We start from the raw sequence: 18,494 nt of genomic DNA on the forward strand, positions 1-18,494 counted from the left end.
GGCCATCTGCCAACGCGGCTGATACACCCGGATAAAAATCGAAATTAGCAAAGTTTTTTTTTTTTTCAACGCGAAAAAAGGCTATTTAGCAAGTTCGTTTATCGACTTCGCTACATCCATGAAGGTAATGATAGCTTGTCTAAATAGTCGATTATCGATTTACAGCAGATGCCGCGGCAAAAAATATTCATCAGTCAGAAAAATTGTTTCGAGTTTGTTTTTGTACACAATTCTTATGCACCCTTGTCCGTCAAGTTTTGTACCTGCGTCACCTCTCGACTATATGATATATACTTAACGCGGCTTACGTATGGCATATTAATTCAACTCTACCGACATTGGCGTTAATTAGTAAAAGCGACCTCGCTCGGGACTCTCAGGCTTAACGTCGTCGTTGGTGCAGTTTCATTAGCCGTTTAAAGAGACCTTCGCCATTCTCGAGGACGTCTGCACAGACATATATACATGAGTAAAAAGCATAATATTGAACCCAACTCTCTCACTCTCTCTCTCTCTCTGTTTCTCTCCATCACGGTGATGAGATTAATTAACCTGAGCACCGCGACGTAACCTTGCTGATACTTTTCTCGAGTTCGTTTCAGTTGAGCCGTCTCTCTTATAACGGAAACTTAATACAGTGTAGATTCGATCTCCACGATAAATCCAGTAACAAATATCTATAACCTGGGAAAAAATAAATTGCAAACACTATAGTAGCGAGGTGGTATGAAAAAAAGTTTCTAAAGCAGCCGCCTCAATTCTTGTAGTTAAATAAGTACAAGAATAACATAACTCGTTCGTTCGAACAGACGTTTCTACAACGTGCATGAATCGACGGATGTTCACCCGACCCTTTTTTTATTCCAGATGGTCAAGGCGAGATTCAAGAAGTCCTGGCGGTCAACGCAACGGACAAGGACCTCTCGGAAAAGAATTCGAGGATCCGGTACAACCTCGTGAGTCCAGTAAAGGGATTCAGCGTCCATCCGGAAACGGGGATGGTGCTGGTGAACAGAACGGCGCTTCCAAGGCCGCTGCCGAAGGACGTGGAGCTCGCGGTATCGGCCCAGGACTCAGGGCAGCCGTCGAGGTCATCGGTCTGCACGGTGGTAGTGAGGCTAAGCACGCTGAAGAGCACTCAACCGGGCAAAGAGTTCCGAATCAACGTAACGGAAAACGTGGAGCGGGGCACGACGTTGATGAGACTCTCTGACATAGACCTGATTGACGGAGACGCGATATTGTCCGGTGACGAGAACGGGCTCTTCGAGGTCTCCCGAGGCAAGCTGATCCTGGTTAAGAACCTGGACAGAGAAACGAAGGACCGCTTCGTCCTGCGGCTCGGATCGCGGGGCGAGAATTCTTCGGCCTCGGTGGTCGTCGTTAACGTCGAAGACGTGAACGACAACTATCCGGAGTTCGATCGAGCGCTCTACGAGGTATCGATAAAAGAGGACGCCGAGAAGGGCAGCACCGTCGTCGTAGTCAGAGCCAGGGACACCGACAAGCCTGACACACCGGCGGCGACCGTCACCTACGACATAACTTCCGGTAACGATCTTGGCCTCTTCCGCGTCGAGAAGGCTTCCGGTATCGTTCTAGTCAACGCCAGTCTAGACTGCGACCTCGGTCCCGAGGTCCACGTGCTCGTCATCATGGCATGCGACCTCCACCCTTCGGCTCCGCTCTGCACACTCACCAGACTCCGCGTCCACCTCGAGGACGTGAACGACAACTCGCCGAGGTTCCCGGTCTCGGAGTACCTGGAGATCGTGGGTGAGAACGAGTCCATAGGGACGAGGATATTCACCGCGAGAGCTACAGATCTTGATCGAGGAATCTACGGAGCCTTGAACTACTCCATAGTCTCGGCGGCGGCGTCGGGCTTTTCGGAAATCGACGACTCGTGGAGACTCTTCGCCGTCGACTCGAAGTCGGGGCTCGTTTCAACCCGCGCCGTCTTCGACTACGAGCAGAGGAACCACTACGCCTTCACCCTTCGGGCCACCGACACCGGCGGAAGGACAGCCGCGATTCGGGTCCGCGTGGAAATCGACTCCAGGGACGAGTTCTACCCCCAGTTTACGGAGCGGATGTACAAGTTCGCGATACGGAACACCCTCATTACCCCCGGCACCGTAATCGGTCTTATCACCGCCACCGACAGGGACAAAGGACCCGACGGTCGGGTCGTGTACCAACTGACGTCCCAGCATCCGTCCTTCAAGCTTAACCGAACCACCGGCGCTCTGATAGTAAAACAAAAGTTGACAAATGTCGCCGAGGAATCGCGACTCGTGGTGTCCGCGAGCTCGGGACGACAGGGCTCCCTCTCGAACATGACCGTTGTCGAGATAACGATCGACGAATCGGCCGCTGACATCGGCTCCAACATGGCGGTCGCGGCCGCCGGGGGTCTCGCCGACTGGGCCCTGGGCCTGCTGATAGCGCTGCTGCTGGTGGTGGTCGCCTTCGGCGGGATATTCTTATTCCTGCACATGCGGAACCGGCGTCACAAGAAGGGAGCGAAGCCGAGGCTGAACGGCGAGAGCACGGTAACGACGTCGAACAGCTACGTCGATCCCAGCGCCTTCGACACGATACCGATACGCAGCGGGGGGGCGACGAGCCAATTCGCGCCACCAAAATACGACGAGATACCGCCCTACGGCACTTCCGGTCAGTCGGCGCCACAACAGGCCACATCCGAGATCTCGGGCAGCGATCAGTCCGGCTCCTCGGGGCGGGGATCGGCCGAGGACGACGGCGAGGACGAGGAGATAAGAATGATAAACGAGGGCCAACAGGGCGGCGACTCGGCGAGCGATCTCTCGGTTCACAACACTCAGGAGTACCTCGCTCGGCTGGGAATCGTCGATCCGCCAACCGGGACGCCGAGGCGACCACCGGAAGCGCTCCCGCTGGACAGCCTACACCTTTTCGAGGACGAAACCTCTGCGGAGGCGGACATCGCGACGCTGATATACGGAAAGATCAGCGAGGCCGGGCGGCCAACTTCCGGTCTCGAGGCGCCCCAGCCCTCGATGAACGGCTCTCTGAGCTCCATCGTCCACTCGGAGGAGGAGCTCACAGGGTCCTACAACTGGGACTACCTCCTTGATTGGGGACCGCAGTACCAACCGCTCGCCCACGTCTTCGGCGAGATCGCGAGGCTCAAGGACGACGCGGCCAGCGTGCAGAGCGGGAACTCTGCGGGCAGCAAGAGCAAGCCTGTCCATAAGGCCCCCCCGCCCCCCCTCCTAACATCGGTCGCTCCCAGGTCGCTCGCGGCCCCCGCGCTAGCGAGGGGGATCGTTCCGAGGTCGCCGATCAGCCACGACGGATCGACCTTCCCGTCGGCCGCCCTAAGCCCCAGCTTTTCCCCCTCTCTCTCGCCCCTCGCGACCAGGAGTCCCAGCATAAGTCCCCTCGTCCCCCCCGGGGCCCAGCGGTCGAGCCAAGGGCCGCAGCGCGGCATGCCGGTTGCGGATTCGGAGCTGAGGATCTAGGCTGAAGGGGGGTGGGAGATAAATTAATAGGACAATGTTTCAAATTTTAACTGTAGTAGGTATCCGCGACTTTGGACTGCTGCTACTCGGCAGCTACGAAGCTGGTGAAGTGTGCGTGATTCGGATATTTATAAATCACTTTGTTTACCAGTGACCGATGCGGTGTGAATTTGTTTTAACGATGCGACGATATACATATTATTAACGGTGTAAATATGAGTATATATAATTGAGAATAAGAAACGACTGAACTCCTAGGACTTATCGATACGTTGTGTAGGATCGGACTCGCGATTACTGAACTCACTGAGGAACCTCGCATAGCGCGGGTATGAGCGTTGAATACAAATATATACGTAAGTTGTGATTTTGGTCGAGACGCGTAATATAATGTCGCGACCGACGCAAAACTTCGAAATATACTCAGTATTTCATTGTAAAGCTTTTAGATAGATATGAAAAAGTGGCCATATATATAACGTTCCAAAAATTTCATTCGTCAGTGAAATGGAATTTAATATACCGATCAATATACATATAAATGAAACTACATCTTGCCTTACTGCATTGCCACTTTTGTACAGTATGATAAACGATTAGTTTTTAATAAATATATACGTATGCTGTAACTATGTTATACGGGACAAAACGAGTGTAAAGTAAAAGAAGATTTAGAATGTATCGTATACGACGAGGTGTTGAGCTGTATTATTGATGATTGAATACAGGTACATATAATATTTGGTGAAAAATAAATTTTTATTCAAGTAAGCACGAGGAAGCAGGAAATAAATCTGTACATAGATAATTTTGCCTGTGCCAGGATTTCCATCTAGCTTTATACGCACGTTGCTGAATTGTACAGAATAACAATAAAAGAAGACTAGAACGAAAAGAAATTAATCTGTGCTTGAGTAGCCTTGTACATACACATAGATATATAATTTTAATGATAATAATATTAAGGATAACGATAATGATAACAATTTTTGTTATAATCAAAAAATAGACTGCCACAATTAAGTCGGTCTGGTTTCACTGTGTTTAGTGCATTGTTTTTGGAAATTGAAGCGAAAGAATTTTAGGAAAAGAAAATAATGAGAAACAGTAACTCGCTAAATGAAACGAGTTGTTGTAAACTATATGTAATATTGTTGTCTAGCACTTAACGAAAGTATAAGTTAAATTATTATTGAACATAGGGAAACCGTCCCGTTTATATTATTATTATTATTATTAAAAAACCACGAACGAACTGATTTGAATCGTGGTTTATGTTGAACTCATGTTGTTCTTGTATTATACATCGCACGCAGGCTATATAGTAGATTTCAATTTTCAAATTAAAAAACTGGAGAGCAGAGAACGTATTACGTAAATGTAAAGTAAAAGAAATAGCGAAGCGCGTTGCCATGAATGTACTATCTTACATGGTACGTGAGAACTAAGATATTACCGTTTACATATTATATTTTGTATAAAAAAGAACCTTTTCCCCTCCTGTACAAACCTTTAAAAACGAAATCCACTATTGTGGGCCTTAATAAATGAATTTTGTAAAAAAAAAAAAAGAAAATGGTGTACCAAATTCACAATCATAATTTCGTTATTCATTCCTACTACTTTTGTTTCATTGTTTTTTCTATAATATTCATTTCACGGATGGGTGAAAATTATTTAGATATATTTAAAACTGTACCATTAATCAAAAATTAAATATTGATGAAAATGTATCAAAATTCTGATCGGACAGTGTGTAGCGTATTTAAAATACTGGTGCGTCAAACGTGGGAGGACTCATCTCCATTATCCGCTGCCATAGCTTCTCGATTTTCGTAAGCCCAGAACCCGTGAAATTCTATCAAAATACTGACCATAGTATCGCCTTGTCCACTGTAACGGAAACAGGAATGACAATTGTCAGATGAAAGGGCAATCCAATCGCCGATCCAACTGGAGTACGAGTATAATTTTTCTATCACGATGACAACAATTCGCAATTTACTCACCACGATAAAAGATCTTGTAGCGTGATTTTGCAGGGATCAGCTGGTTTTACCATGTCAAATATTTCATCCTTAACATCTTCAAAACTTACTGGCTCCTGACCATGCATCGTCATTTGCTCTTGGATCGCCTAGACCATGAATTGAAAGTATTAAATTATAAATTGTTATAATCGCCTACTAATCAAGTTAAAATCAGGTTTACAGAACGATAATAATAATCATACATTAACATACCCGAAAGAAGTAATTGAGGCAGAAAGTATCGAGGTATCCACGGTTATTAATATCGAGAATACGGAATAAGTAGTGGAGACTTTGTGGTTCGTGACGGTTTTCCAGAGCCAGGACGAAGTCCAAATACGTTTTATAGTCCATCTCACCCTCGTAAGTCAAACACTCCTGGAAGACCCTCTCAAGAAAGACTCCGGTGAGTGTACCTGTACCATAGCTGCACAAAATGAAATTATATCACAAAATGAAAAGTAAGTAACACGAGAACAACGGCATTTTTCATTTAGAAAAAGTCTTCAACGATTAAATCAAAATGTTACGTAATTATTTTTACCCAGAGAGTTCTTCTTTGTTGAGCATGCCATTATGATCTCGATCGAGATTTAAATATTGACCATAAACTTTCAGGGCGGACGGTGCAGAGAACCAGTTGGCTTCTTGAAGATCCTTGGGCAGATCCTCGTCACGCAACTCTAAAAGGTCATCAAGAAAACTACATGCTAAAATGTCTTGTATTCTCACTCTTCCTGTCCTCAGTGGGTCTAGGAAAAAGAGGAATTTTCTAACTGCGGTACAAACGTAGAACGAATGAAAAGATTTCTCAAGCCCTTCAAGCTGTGGTAGCGTGGGAATTAGTTCCAAAATATAATTCTCCAAGTCCTGAAAGGAAATCGTAATGTTATTAAAATGTTTAGTCTGCTTTACGAATTCCCAGTAATTTTTCAAGTAACTGACAATAATATGGCGTCGATTCTTACAGACTCTCTGAGGTATCCCTGTCCAGTGACATCGTAAAGGGATAAACCAATACGAGTTTGGTGAAGCCAGACTTTCCTCATGACGTAGTTGAACAATGCCATGATACTAATGCGCCCGTGAGGATCGCCTTGCTGCAGCTTGGCAAAAACAACCGCTGTAAAGTAAGGAGCACATTTCGAGCCTGCGAGAGCACCAACTTTTTTGAAATCCTCATAATTGATCAATTGCTCGTCCCCTGAGATTGGTTTACTGTGGTGTTTGTCCAAAAGTACCCACAGAGCCTTGAGCTCATTGTTATCGAGCAATTGGCGAGACCGTTTTTGAAGAAATAAGGCTCGCGTTTCCTCTCGTAATTTCTGTGGTAGGATTTCATCCTCTTTCGGTAACTAAAATTTTTACCGAATTAAAGACCGTAAGTAACGAAGTCGAATTCGAAGTGCAATTGTGGACGTGTGGAAGATTTGAATCAAAGATTTGTATATTTCAATTTTTAAATACCTGTAGAATATTGACTGTAATATACCTTGAAATAAAACTTTGGTATGACTTTATAGGTTAGATCCTTGTCTTCAGCCTTGGTCCCTTTCCATTCTCTGTATATTTTTTGAAATAGCTCGTCCTCCTTCCTCTCGAGTTCATGGACGCTTTTTTCGTCGGCTATAAAGGTAAACAAGTGTCATGATGTCAACAATACGATCAACGATTCGTGTTAATATCGTCATCATATCATTCTTGCTAAGTATTTATTCGAAGATTGGCTGGTATACTTTACGTTTATTCGCCAATGCGCATTTATTCAACAATTCTGTCAAATCCATTAATTTTCACTCTCGTCAATACAAACGAAAAATATTTCGTTAAGTAATACAAACAATAATATTATTAAAAAGAACACTATTTACATCCGTACGACGGGACTCGCAGATTGGATCCACGCTGAATCCACAATTTTCAGACCTGCGCGACTAAGCGATAACCAACAGACTACAACCAATCATCGCACAGCCTGAGAACGTTGATCACTGAAACTAAACAGCATTGGTTATCGTCTGTTGTTCGTTTGTTGTCTCGAATTCACGGTGAACGCGCAATGTCAGCAAACTATTCTACGAGCGTTGCCGGAGACGTTGACTGAAGAATATAAGGACGAATACCCCTGGGTAAATATTTGTGACCAGTTTTCGTCGGGCAAATGGGCCCAGGTGGGCCTGAGAGAGTAGGAGGGTTCTGCTCTATCGACTCTACCTAACGGGCTCGCACCGACATTCGTAGCAGCCAAAGTAGTGTCGGTATGGAAGCTTGAGATTGTGTCGGTACAAAATGAGTACGTGAAACTACTTAGCGACTGCGACTTAGAATTGTCGATCAGCTCGATCATCCCTGTAAGAAGACGCGTAACCGCGTCAACCGCCAGACGCCTCCGACGACCACCACGTCGACCGCCAACGACCGCAACAACCTCCAAGCACCTCCAACCACCATCTACCACCTCCGACCACGTTCGTCTTCCTCGTCCACCTCGCCCCGTCCTCCTCCTGCTCCTCCTTCGCCCCCCCGCCGCATCTTCCGCGTTATCGTCGTGCTCCTCGACCGCCGCCGATCACTTCCGAACATCGCCAAACACTTCCTACCCCCTTCAATCACCTCCACGCACCTCCTGTCACCTCCTTCCACCTCCAAATGCCGCCGACCACTTGCTACCACCCCCTGTCACCTCCAACCTCCACCTACCAGCTTCTACCATTCCCGAACGTCTCCAACCACCTTCGTCCTCTTAGTCCCCCTGATCCACCATGTATTCTACAACATTAATATTCGTAATTATTCCAACAACCTTTCACTTGCTCTCTCGATATTGAATTTTCGTAGGCATAGAATCGAAATGCTGATTTTTGCAACTGAAGAATATATCTAGTGAACGGCTGACCATCAAGGAGCCTAGCTGATTGAGTCTGGAATCGGCAGGAAAGATAAAGTGTGTATTTCTTGTCTGAAATGTAGAAACTGAAATCATTATATATACATCATATCATATCATCATACATCATCATACATCATACATCATACTTAGTAGTTCGAAACCAAAGTTCCGATGCACAATTTTTTTGATGTGTTGTGATACTTAAAATGATTATTACTATTTCAGGTATAACCCGAGGTGGTTATCGATGGTTACTGGAGGTGGTTGGCGGTGGGTGGAAGTGTTCGGAGGTGGACGAGGAGGAAGACGAGGAGAACAAGGTGGACGAGGATGACGAGGATTTGTGCACTGTGAGTATAACATTCTGAAGTAACGAATAGAGTAGGAGTAGGAGTAGGAGTAGAAGTGAGAATAGGAGTAGGATCAGGAGTAGGTTCACGAGTAGGAGTAGGAATAGGAGTGGAATGAGGAGTAGGAGTAGGAGTAGGATCAGGGGTAGGAGTAAAAGTAGAAATTGGAGTAGGAAGTGGAGGGAAGGGAAGGGTAGGGTAGGTCAGGGTAGGGTAGGGTAGGGTAGGGTAGGGTAGGGTAGGGTAGGGTAGGGTAATTACAAGCCACATCTGAGTTTAGAGAAAAAAACGCGGAATATTTAAGACGAAATCTTACCTCGGAAAAATCAGTGATTGATTTCTGTGCTGTCACAATTTTTTTTTTGGGGGGAAATCATGGACCATTCGTTGCTAAGCCTTGTGAACCTGATGAATTATGTACAAATTCGCTTGATTTTATTAATTACATTAATCGAAGAAACTGATCATGGCAGAAAAAAGCACTTTTTGAGAAGTTTGTTCGTTTTAAAACAATTTTAAGATTACGGTAAAATTAATCTAACAATCGGCCGTTTTCAGTGCTCATGATTTATAACTTTTCACTGTAGACCTCAGTATCTGAGTTACTTGATTTGAATGTATTGTATCGAGTCACGTTGATTTGACAACTATTAAAGTCAAGAAGTATTGGAATTTTTAGAAAAAATTCAGCGACCTGCAATTGACGATCAAGACCTATAATTCTGGAACCATTCAAGCAGCTCCAATTTCTTTGCCCAATAAGATATTATTCGTGGTAAAAATTTTATATGATAGTTCGAAATCCCAGCTCCGATTGGGATCACTGTTGTGACGACTATAACAAAATAATCCGTAAACATTGTCATCCAGATAATCAGTGTAACTAACTTTTTCCCTAAAGTAATGTACGAAACGATATTTTTCACGCTGAGCTATCCTTTCTCTTAACTATAAATCACTTCCTGTTTCATTGAATACAATTGCCATTTACATTCTTCGAAGTACTTTATTTAAGCCCACGCAAATATAAATGCGTTACGAAATAAATCGTCATACTGGCTGTATCATCAGTGTTAACAATATTCACGAGACCTTTGATATCATTGCGAATATATATACTTATACTCCATTATTGTATAAGGCGTCCAGGTTTCTAACACTTTGTACGAAATGAAGTTAAAGTATAGTGATACGGTGATTCACTGAAATCAGACCATTCTGAATATTATTGTAAATTACATCCCATGGTGAGTAAGGGGTTGATAAGGATGACAGAAAGAGATGAAAATAACCAAAATTCATTCCAACGTTGCTGATCCATCGTCAACAGCTAACATTCACCCAAGTTTCGTTCTAGGTATTCGATGTATTACTTTCGATAAGAGACCATGCTTTGTCGAAGAGGTATAATAAGTGCGTATTGATCGTGCGTCTTTGCTTTACATCAGCCGTTGAAATCAAGACCGAATTCCTCCAGGTTTCAGTTATTTTTCAACCAGCTACCACCTTCTTCTTCGGGCATCTTCGTTGTTTATTTATCACTCAACGAATTTAATATTATCACATTTTAGTCTGGGATTCACGTGTCTAGTGCGCTTAGCCATTACATCCGAAAGTCCATCAACAAAGGCCGCAGCTTCCACTGATGGGGTCGAAGGACGTAATGCTGTTCGCTTCCAAATTGTAGGCTCCTTATGCCTAACGGCACATTAATATTTATAACCACTTATTAACTTAAAATGTTATATCAACTATCTTCAATGTCGATGAATCTGACAGAGCACAATAGAGCAACGGCTGTGTAATTGGCGACTTTCTATGTCGTTTATACTCACAGCATTAGTTTACACCAAGGGTCCAGGATGGAAGAAACAAAAAGACATATCTCCGCGTTACAAAACTTGGCTGCATTCTGGTCGGGAGTGTTTCGTTCCAATAGCACGTCTCGCAGCGCCGATTTCGTCTCTTGCACTGCACTTGATGGCTGGCAAAACAAAATGTTAACTAAAAATTGTGCGCTTATAGCGAGTTCAAATTTCCGATGGAATGCAACAGACGAAACAGCGCTGCTAGTGCGATATCGGAACTATAAACTTCCGATCAGAATGAGTCCCACCTCAATCCCACCCTTACCATCGGAAAGAGTACGGAGTTATGTCTCCTCCCTTCTTGCCTCCTGCACGGATCAATTATAAAAAATAGACAACTGCATTTATCAATGATTTTATATCGATATACACTAGAAAGCGTATAGCCTGGAGACGACGAAAATTCTTAATAGAACTGACTATTTCGACTATGTTGAGAATCTTACGACTGGTGTCTTTCAGCTCTCCGTGTATCGATCGTACTGATATAGGGCTGAAATGAAAGCTCTTGAAATCTATAAACTTGTCGGCTATAGAATTTCATAGTGAGAGGAGGGAAGTGTGTGATTATTATATTTGCGTCGGCTACCGCCGATCTTAATAAAATGTACAACAATTTATGTGCGCTACACGTAACTGTGACTCGAACAAAGTTTCCTAGGTTTTGCACCGTGGTTACCTGAGTGACCCACCCGGGTCACTTCGTATAACGTAACCAAATTCAATATGCATCATCCTATTTCTTGAGTATTGCGATTAAATCCAGTTCGGAGACCATATACAAAGTAACAAATTAACATAACGGTTGTCTCGTCGTTCGCTTAAATAGTCAGCGATTGAAGAATTACCGGAAGCATTTTGTATTCAGTATATTCAAGTGCGGTTGGTATGCGAGAGCTGGTAGAATTCCGGTACTCGGTAGTTGTTACTTGTATCTCATCAGTCAAGCTGTTACTTTGAATATGTCCGAAATACAGCAATTCTATGCTGGACAAAAAATCTTCATTACCGGTTAATATTGCAAATGATATAAAAAAAATATCCTAGACCATTGTCGTATAAGGACCGCGATTTACAAATACGTTTTCTAAATTTTTCAGGAGGGACCGGTTTTTTGGGAACAGTATTAATAGAAAAACTGCTCCAAAGCTGTCGAGACATCGGAATAATCTACATCCTAATCCGCCCAAAGAAGGAAAAAAGTGTTGAGGAACGCCTGGATGCGCTACTTGGTAACAGGGTAAGTGAGTAGAAAAATACAAAGTGTCATCTCTTTGGAACGAGTGATAAAGTACCTAGGAATGCATCGCGCCAGTCGAAACTCACTTAAAATTCTTAGTACGCTGTCAACAACGATAACGTACCCAAATTTGATTTCAGGTTTTTGACTTACTGCGGAAAGAATATCCAGAATTTTCCAAGAAGATTGTTGGGATCGAAGGTGATACTGCTAAGAACGGGTTAGGACTTTCGCCAAAAGACTATTCACGCCTCACCGACGAGGTATGTTGAGCGCGACTATATTTTGCCTCTCTTTGACCAGCACAAAATTGTTTTAGGTTTCGGTGATCTTTCACTTAGCTGCCTCTGTGCGTTTCACTGAGAAACTCGAGAGGGCTGTTGCAATTAACGTGAACAGCGTGAAACACGTCATCGACATTGCAAGGGCGTGCAAGAACTTGAAGGTGGGGGCGTCTCTACTTTTTTCATTCAACCAAATTCATATTGTCACATTTTAGGCTGGTATTCACGTGTCTACTGCGTTCAGCCATTGCGTCCGGAAGTCTATCAACGAAGAGCTGTACCCTCCACCAATCAACTACCAACAGGTCAACACGTTTGTTGAAATGTGTGAAAGAATGAAATGGTCGGAGGACGTGATGGAATCAGTCACTAAAAAGTAGGCCTTTCGGATTTTAAGGCTTGTATTACCACAATTCAGGTATTCGGTTGCTGATTGTACACAACATTCACGTGACTACGACTAGACTGACCATTTGACTCTACCAAACTCTACACAGTAGCGAATTGCTCCATTTCGAGTACACTCGGGCACTTTCATACATGCAACACGTCTGATAAGGAAATAATTTGCCCGCAGAATAGTAGGAGAGTGGCCGAACACGTACACTTTCACCAAAGCTATCGCCGAGGGTGTCGTTGCCGAGTTTGCTGAGGACTTACCGTTTGCAATATTCAGGCCCTCAATCGGTAATTCACCTATGTGACAAGCTTTTATTTTACCCTAGAGGTTACACAAAGTCTACCACATTGTGGTTCAATTACATGTTATTCGATCTCGAGCAGGTTTATTCGAAACAGTCATACATTCTGTCATGCAATTCAATTATTTCAATCAAAGAGTTTTCGACGGTTAATTTGTAACAACTTCCTTCGTAATCGTGAGGCTGTTCTTGAGTACTTTAAAACCGATTATTGAATAGATTTTTCTCGTGTATTTCATGAAACTCAAATTGAGAAGAATACGCAGTAGGTAATTGTCAAGAAATTATATTTCGGGCATTCTCTCGTTATCCTTATCAACATGTATGTATGTGAATTATTGCTGTTCCTCAGTGACAAGTGCCTTCAAAAGCCCCATTCCAGGATATGTTTCTGGCACAGCGGGTATGGCAGGCTTGGTATATGCCTGTGGCATAGGCATCGTTCACGTCCTCCTGCAAGACACCAGTAAAATAGCTGATATTGTCCCCGTGGATTACGTTTGTAACGCACTAATTTCTTCAGCTTGGAACACAGCAATTACTGGAAAAGCGTAAATAAATTTATCAAGCTTGATTCATAGAAATGTAGGTTAAAAATATTACGTTTCAGGTCTAACACTTCGCGTATTACATGTATTTCCAGATGCTCAGATGATGTTCCAGTTTACAACTACACTTCTGGAAATGAAAATCCTATGACTTGGGGAAAATTCAATGCTACGTGCATTTATTACAAAGAGACCTATCCGTCAGTAAAAGCTGTTTATCATGCGTTTGAATTGAACACGAAGTCAACATTTTTGTTCGGCATACTTAATTTTCTATTCCATTTGTTCCCGGCAATAATGGTTGACCTCATCGCGGTATTGATGGGTAAACGGCCAAAGTAAGTTCGAAATATATACAGTTCTTAATTTTATTGGTTATCATCAGCAGCCTAGTGAATATAAAATTATAATGAATGTACTCATGAAACCAAAATTTAACAACGAGTTTCAAAATTAGGTTGCAATTACAGAATGTACCAGCTTATGAAGAACATTCGTAAGGCATTTTTCGCAATGAAGTATTTTGCGACCCAAGAGTGGTATTTCGGCAACCAGAAAATTCAGCAGCTTTGGGGCCAGCTTGGGCCTGAAGACAAGAAAATATTCCCCTTCAGTATGCGCACCCTCGATTGGAATGATTACTTGTTGAACCTAGTTAGAGGTACACGTCAGTTCATCGCAAATGAATCTGATGAAACCTTGGAAAGCGCGAGACGGTGGGGCTATCGGTTAGTAAAAATCCTTGAGAGAATGCTATGGTCAGTTTTTACTTGCAGAGATACATAGCTTTTCCTTTTTTTTCAATATCGATAACAACTTGGATACTGTGATATGAAATATGTTCATTCAATAGTTTATCAGTATAGAGGAATATCAAATCGAGCTAGGAAGCTAAAATTCACAGAATTCAGTGCAAAGTATGCCTGTCACTGATTGTGACTATTGTCAAAACGTACGTTTTACTGCTACGATAAGCTGCCGTGCACACCATTCTGCATGCAATGTTGAATACATACATCGAATGACATTAATTTTTCACGCAACAACCACGCGAGGAAATATGTTTCCGTGATTACTGATAATTAATGTTGTCAATGGACGAGAGCAGCCATTGTTGCATACCATCTTTCCTCGGCATGACCATTCACACGCAGATTAACTATCTTTCGGACGTTACAGGATCTAGTGATCATTGCTTCTCCCAATCGTGCGGAAAACCTCAAGTTCTCAATCAGTGAATCTTGCGTTCTAGTTCGAAATTCTTCTTCGTAAATCGTCAAATTAGTTCACTCTGTACGTCCTGGTCTTAGTTTTTCGTAAACCTTCAGAAAAATAGATGGATCTGGATTAGTCAAGACTGGCTTTAGCATACTACAACAATATTTCATACTCTACTCCATTATTCGTATCTGTAAATGCTGAATTGATTGATGTATTTTAGTCTTTACCTCATCCATATCGCAGTCTGTCTAATACTTGGCATCTTGACTTTGTGGGTCATCTGGAAGTCCTTTGGTGGAATCGACGTCACCTCTGCAATACCAAGTATTCTTTCTGAAACGTTTTGAGTGGTTTTTACGGAGCTGCAGATTCAACTAGCCGCAAATCGTCAACGCTGTTGTCGATATACGACGGTGATGATGAAATTCCACAATTGTATATTTTTAATGCAAATAAATCCGTTTATATATATTCTGCGTCGAACCTAATCATGGAAATTTATTTGAATCTAATTAATACGGTTTCTCTGAGTGCTGTCAGGAACCGTAATTTTCAACGATATCGTGTCACATCCTCTATGCCCTTAGCCCCTAAATACTAGATAAATGAATTGATGTATCATTTAATGAAATATTTTATACATCTACAAGGTTATAAAAGTAGTATAGCAAGGGGGGTTCTACACGCAGATTCCTGTTACCGACACTTACCGACATTCTCCCCAGACAAAACCCTTTTTTGTTATCAATGAATCAATATTTTTATAGAATTAGCAATTTCATAGATTAAAACCATTCATCAAACAAACGGTATTTGCTTTGGGTAGAATGTCGCGATGAAAAAATAGGTTAGTTCAAATTTATGCGAAAGACAAAGGAAGAATTCTTACCTGCACCCATGGGAAGAGATGGGGTGGCCGTTACTGACCCCACTACCCCTAGGCTCACGGGGCAGAAATAAAAAAGGCGAATGAGAAGACGCGAAATATTTCTTACACTCTTATGTAATTTCCTCGACGGTTCGACTTCCTTGGACTTGGAAAGAGCCAATCAGAGAGTTCAATAGATTCCTCGAATCAGCAAACGAACTCCAACAGGAATATATTTGCTTAACTAGAATCAGTCACTTCAAAAAGATTCTTCTACCAGAGCAGTTCTAAAAAATCTACTGGTGCGACAGTTAATCATTTCTACAAGACACCTTACGCACTTACATAAAATCTTTTTACAAGAAAAGTTTCAAATTTTAACCTCTGAGGGAAGCATTTCTTAATTCGAAACTCAAAGTATGCGAATAAGATAATTTTACATTGACTATTACCACCTTTGTCTTTTGTCAATAAATGCATTTTAAAATAACTACGTTTGAGTTTTATTTATAAACATATATTCTGATTTAACTCTAGCCACTATATATGTTCTAATTCATTTGTTTTTAATAAATATTAGCTTCAAAACCATCGCTCGCTAAACCTCGCTCGGGGTCGGATGCCTGGTGTAACTGGTTTTTGTACTCGTGCGCTCGCTTACTCGTTGTCAGTGTTTTACCAGATAACATAGTTGTAGGGGAGACTGGGCCATGATGGACTCCCCAAAAAATTCTGGTATTTGCTTCACAGTATACAGAATGAACACTGTCTTTGTGCACGTGACGCAAACCAAATCTGACCGTAAGATTTTTTCTATATAATATTACCAATCACATTTACACATGCATGCGAGTATAACGTGTTGTGATTTTATGAAAATAAATTTCTGTCTAAGTGCTGACAGATTTGAAACACGACACGCAGCAATTTTAGCTCTGATTGAACGACGTTATCGTCACGTATTTCTATGTATACTATGCCAACTACTCACCAATTGCAATTTATTGATCCTGGTCGTTCGGTTTTTTTTCGTATTGAAAATGTTATCCGAAGCATGCATATTGGTTTGATAGTACAAAACATGACGTTTTCAATAATCAAACTTGTAAACTTAAAAATTAGTCCGAAAGGTTAAAAGTCATCAGGTCAAGAACCTGTACAGCCAGAACTACGGAGCGCTTGTCCGGGAGGTTAAAATCCACCAGTTCGAGGCCTTTGACAGCCAGAACTACGAAAAATTAGTACTGAAAGTCAAAACTCACCGGGTAGCGGACCTGGAGCGCAGGAATCACGGAGCGCTTGTTCTGGAAGTCGGGTTCCTGCAGATAGTGGACCTTAAACGCAGAAACTACGGAGCGCTAGGCCTGGAAGTCGAGTTGCACCAGGCAGCGGACCCGGAGTGCAGGATCCAGGAGGTAGAGAATCCGGTACTCGAAATCTGCGGAGCGCGATTCTCATACGTCCGCTCTACTGCGCGGTTGTTTCAACAGTGAGAAATTCGGCTAGCTGAATTTCGTCTACATAAATCGATGACGTCAAGAGAAAATAAAATTTGGGTGACGTCACTGTCTGAAAATCCGAACATCCGAACATCCAAAATTTGATTTCGAACTTTAATACTATGTATGATATGATGTATGATGTATGATGTATGATTTTGTCTTTGTGTTTAATTTTAAATTGAAGTCAAATTAATGAACAAGCCCTCAATTATCGACCGTTGTTCTAATGACATATTATCACATTCATTGACATTTAAAAGACTTTATCAAGTAGTTCAGTTTGCGTCTAGTCGCCGTCGAGCAAAAGCTCATTTCCTCTCGATACAAGCTTAACCAAGTGAGGAAAATTCGTTTTAGGCAATTGTGTATAAAATTTCTAGATACTATTTTCTTCGCAATCAAATTATGTGGTGAGTTGGTCTTTTCGTACACAACTAACAGTCTAATCCAACCCGTTTCATATCCCGATATCAATGATGTGTGCTACGTTGCACCCTAATTTAATATGATGCAACTTTTTTCGAAATGTAATTGAATAATGTATCAAACGTAGACGGATCATAGTTGCTGCTTTTATATTTTTAAGAAACGTATCAAATGTGATTAAGTAATTTGAATTCACAATGGCAAATAATATTCTTAACATGTATTAATTTTTTTTAAGCTACGCTCAATTCAGAAGACGAGAAAAAAAATATGAGACGTCTCCATATTTTAAAAATTAACAAATCTATACATCAAAAAAGTATCCAATTTATAATTTCATTCTGGTACCATTTTTTGTTCCAGGGATTTATTTTTATTATCGTTAGCTTGTCTCACTAGGTTCAATCTCCACGAACATCTCTTTCCCATCTACTTTCACGTTAAGCAGAATTACTGTAAGTACATCATCAAACAAGATTATGTGGCACTTAGATCGATATACGTAAAATACTAAGTGAAGCGAACACTCAGTGTGTTCGCTAAAGTTTGAAAGTAATGATAATAATTAGCGCCTGATTTTTGTGTTTTTTAACGTCAAGTTCTCTATCTAATTGTAAGTAAGCTACGAGAATTTGTCTGATTGATAGAGTGCAAAATGCTATAACTCAATGCTTCTGAAACGTTCTAAGTTTTCGATCAAGTACAATTTTTGCCTATTTTGGTTAATACGAAATGACGCTAAATTTCTAACGGAATTTATTGTTCCTTATTATCTTAACAAAGATTAAGATTAAATATGAAATACTTTCGTCAATCACAAAATTCTCCGTTATCTCATCATTTTTTGACAAAACACAAGTGAGAACAATACTTTGAAATCCTTAGAATTATCGGGATGTAAGTTTATATATTAGGTGTATAAATAAAATGGATAACTGTAAAAATCTATCATGAACAGCCCATTTAAGATTTTGCCTCGCTTAGGCCTCCATTTCTTCTAATTTCCATAGATCTCCGTTGCACTTTAGATATAACTATGAGTTATACGTTTGCTTTA

At 41.9% G+C, this 18,494-nt stretch overlaps 3 protein-coding genes and 1 long non-coding RNA gene across 5 annotated transcripts in view; 2 read left to right on the top strand and 2 right to left on the bottom strand.

The window, feature by feature from the left end:
- ds (dachsous cadherin-related 1) overlaps positions 1-4,742 on the top strand; it is a 240,356-nt gene extending 235,614 nt beyond the window's left edge. Inside the window, exon 16 of the mRNA XM_046619356.2 lies at positions 868-4,742. Coding sequence (XP_046475312.1) covers positions 868-3,509 — 2,642 coding nt within the window. The 3' untranslated portion in view covers positions 3,510-4,742. The remainder of the gene's footprint in view (positions 1-867) is intronic.
- LOC124215680 (serine/threonine-protein phosphatase 2A regulatory subunit B'' subunit gamma-like) lies at positions 4,250-7,732 on the bottom strand. Its single transcript, XM_046619368.2, has 7 exons — positions 7,281-7,732; positions 7,032-7,165; positions 6,508-6,894; positions 6,084-6,409; positions 5,753-5,966; positions 5,519-5,646; positions 4,250-5,402 (listed from the first exon to the last, which is right to left on the bottom strand). Exons 1-7 carry the CDS (start codon positions 7,324-7,326, stop codon positions 5,291-5,293), a joined length of 1,347 nt encoding a protein of 448 aa, XP_046475324.1. The 5' UTR covers positions 7,327-7,732; the 3' UTR covers positions 4,250-5,290.
- A 3,850-nt stretch (positions 7,733-11,582) lies between these two features.
- LOC124215678 (putative fatty acyl-CoA reductase CG5065) lies at positions 11,583-15,112 on the top strand. Of its 2 annotated transcripts, XM_046619363.1 has the most exons (10): positions 11,583-11,658; positions 11,748-11,887; positions 12,028-12,150; positions 12,207-12,332; positions 12,387-12,547; positions 12,749-12,858; positions 13,225-13,423; positions 13,516-13,758; positions 13,891-14,148; positions 14,862-15,112. In XM_046619363.1, exons 1-10 carry the CDS (start codon positions 11,610-11,612, stop codon positions 14,986-14,988), a joined length of 1,536 nt encoding a protein of 511 aa, XP_046475319.1. In that variant the 5' UTR covers positions 11,583-11,609; the 3' UTR covers positions 14,989-15,112. The 2 variants fall into 2 exon arrangements, with proteins under 2 accessions (XP_046475319.1, XP_046475320.1); XM_046619364.2 differs by lacking the exon at positions 14,862-15,112 and having other exon boundaries at positions 13,878-14,056.
- LOC124215681 (uncharacterized) lies at positions 13,277-16,967 on the bottom strand. The gene is made up of 3 exons (XR_006882425.2): positions 14,869-16,967; positions 14,543-14,742; positions 13,277-13,413 (listed from the first exon to the last, which is right to left on the bottom strand). It is a non-coding gene; the product is annotated as an uncharacterized lncRNA (long non-coding RNA).
- Between the last annotated feature and the right edge of the window lie 1,527 nt (positions 16,968-18,494).

Source organism: Neodiprion pinetum, chromosome 3, assembly GCF_021155775.2.
Source record: "Neodiprion pinetum isolate iyNeoPine1 chromosome 3, iyNeoPine1.2, whole genome shotgun sequence".
Classification (NCBI taxonomy): domain Eukaryota; kingdom Metazoa; phylum Arthropoda; class Insecta; order Hymenoptera; family Diprionidae; genus Neodiprion; species Neodiprion pinetum.

What these genes read in the sequence shown, in the direction of transcription:
- LOC124215680 (XM_046619368.2), bottom strand. Translation starts at nt 7,326, where the DNA reads ATGGATTTGACAGAATTGTTGAATAAATGCGCATTGGCGAATAAAC. An exon ending in TACCAAAGTTTTATTTCAAG is followed by an intron (nt 6,895 to 7,031) that starts GTATATTACAGT and finishes TAAAAATTTTAG; the next exon opens with TTACCGAAAGAGGATGAAAT. An exon ending in AGGGATACCTCAGAGAGTCT is followed by an intron (nt 6,410 to 6,507) that starts GTAAGAATCGAC and finishes ATTTCCTTTCAG; the next exon opens with GACTTGGAGAATTATATTTT.
- LOC124215678 (XM_046619363.1), top strand. Translation starts at nt 11,610, where the DNA reads ATGTCCGAAATACAGCAATTCTATGCTGGACAAAAAATCTTCATTACC. An exon ending in ATGCGCTACTTGGTAACAGG is followed by an intron (nt 11,888 to 12,027) that starts GTAAGTGAGTAG and finishes ATTTGATTTCAG; the next exon opens with GTTTTTGACTTACTGCGGAA. An exon ending in ATGGAATCAGTCACTAAAAA is followed by an intron (nt 12,548 to 12,748) that starts GTAGGCCTTTCG and finishes ATTTGCCCGCAG; the next exon opens with AATAGTAGGAGAGTGGCCGA.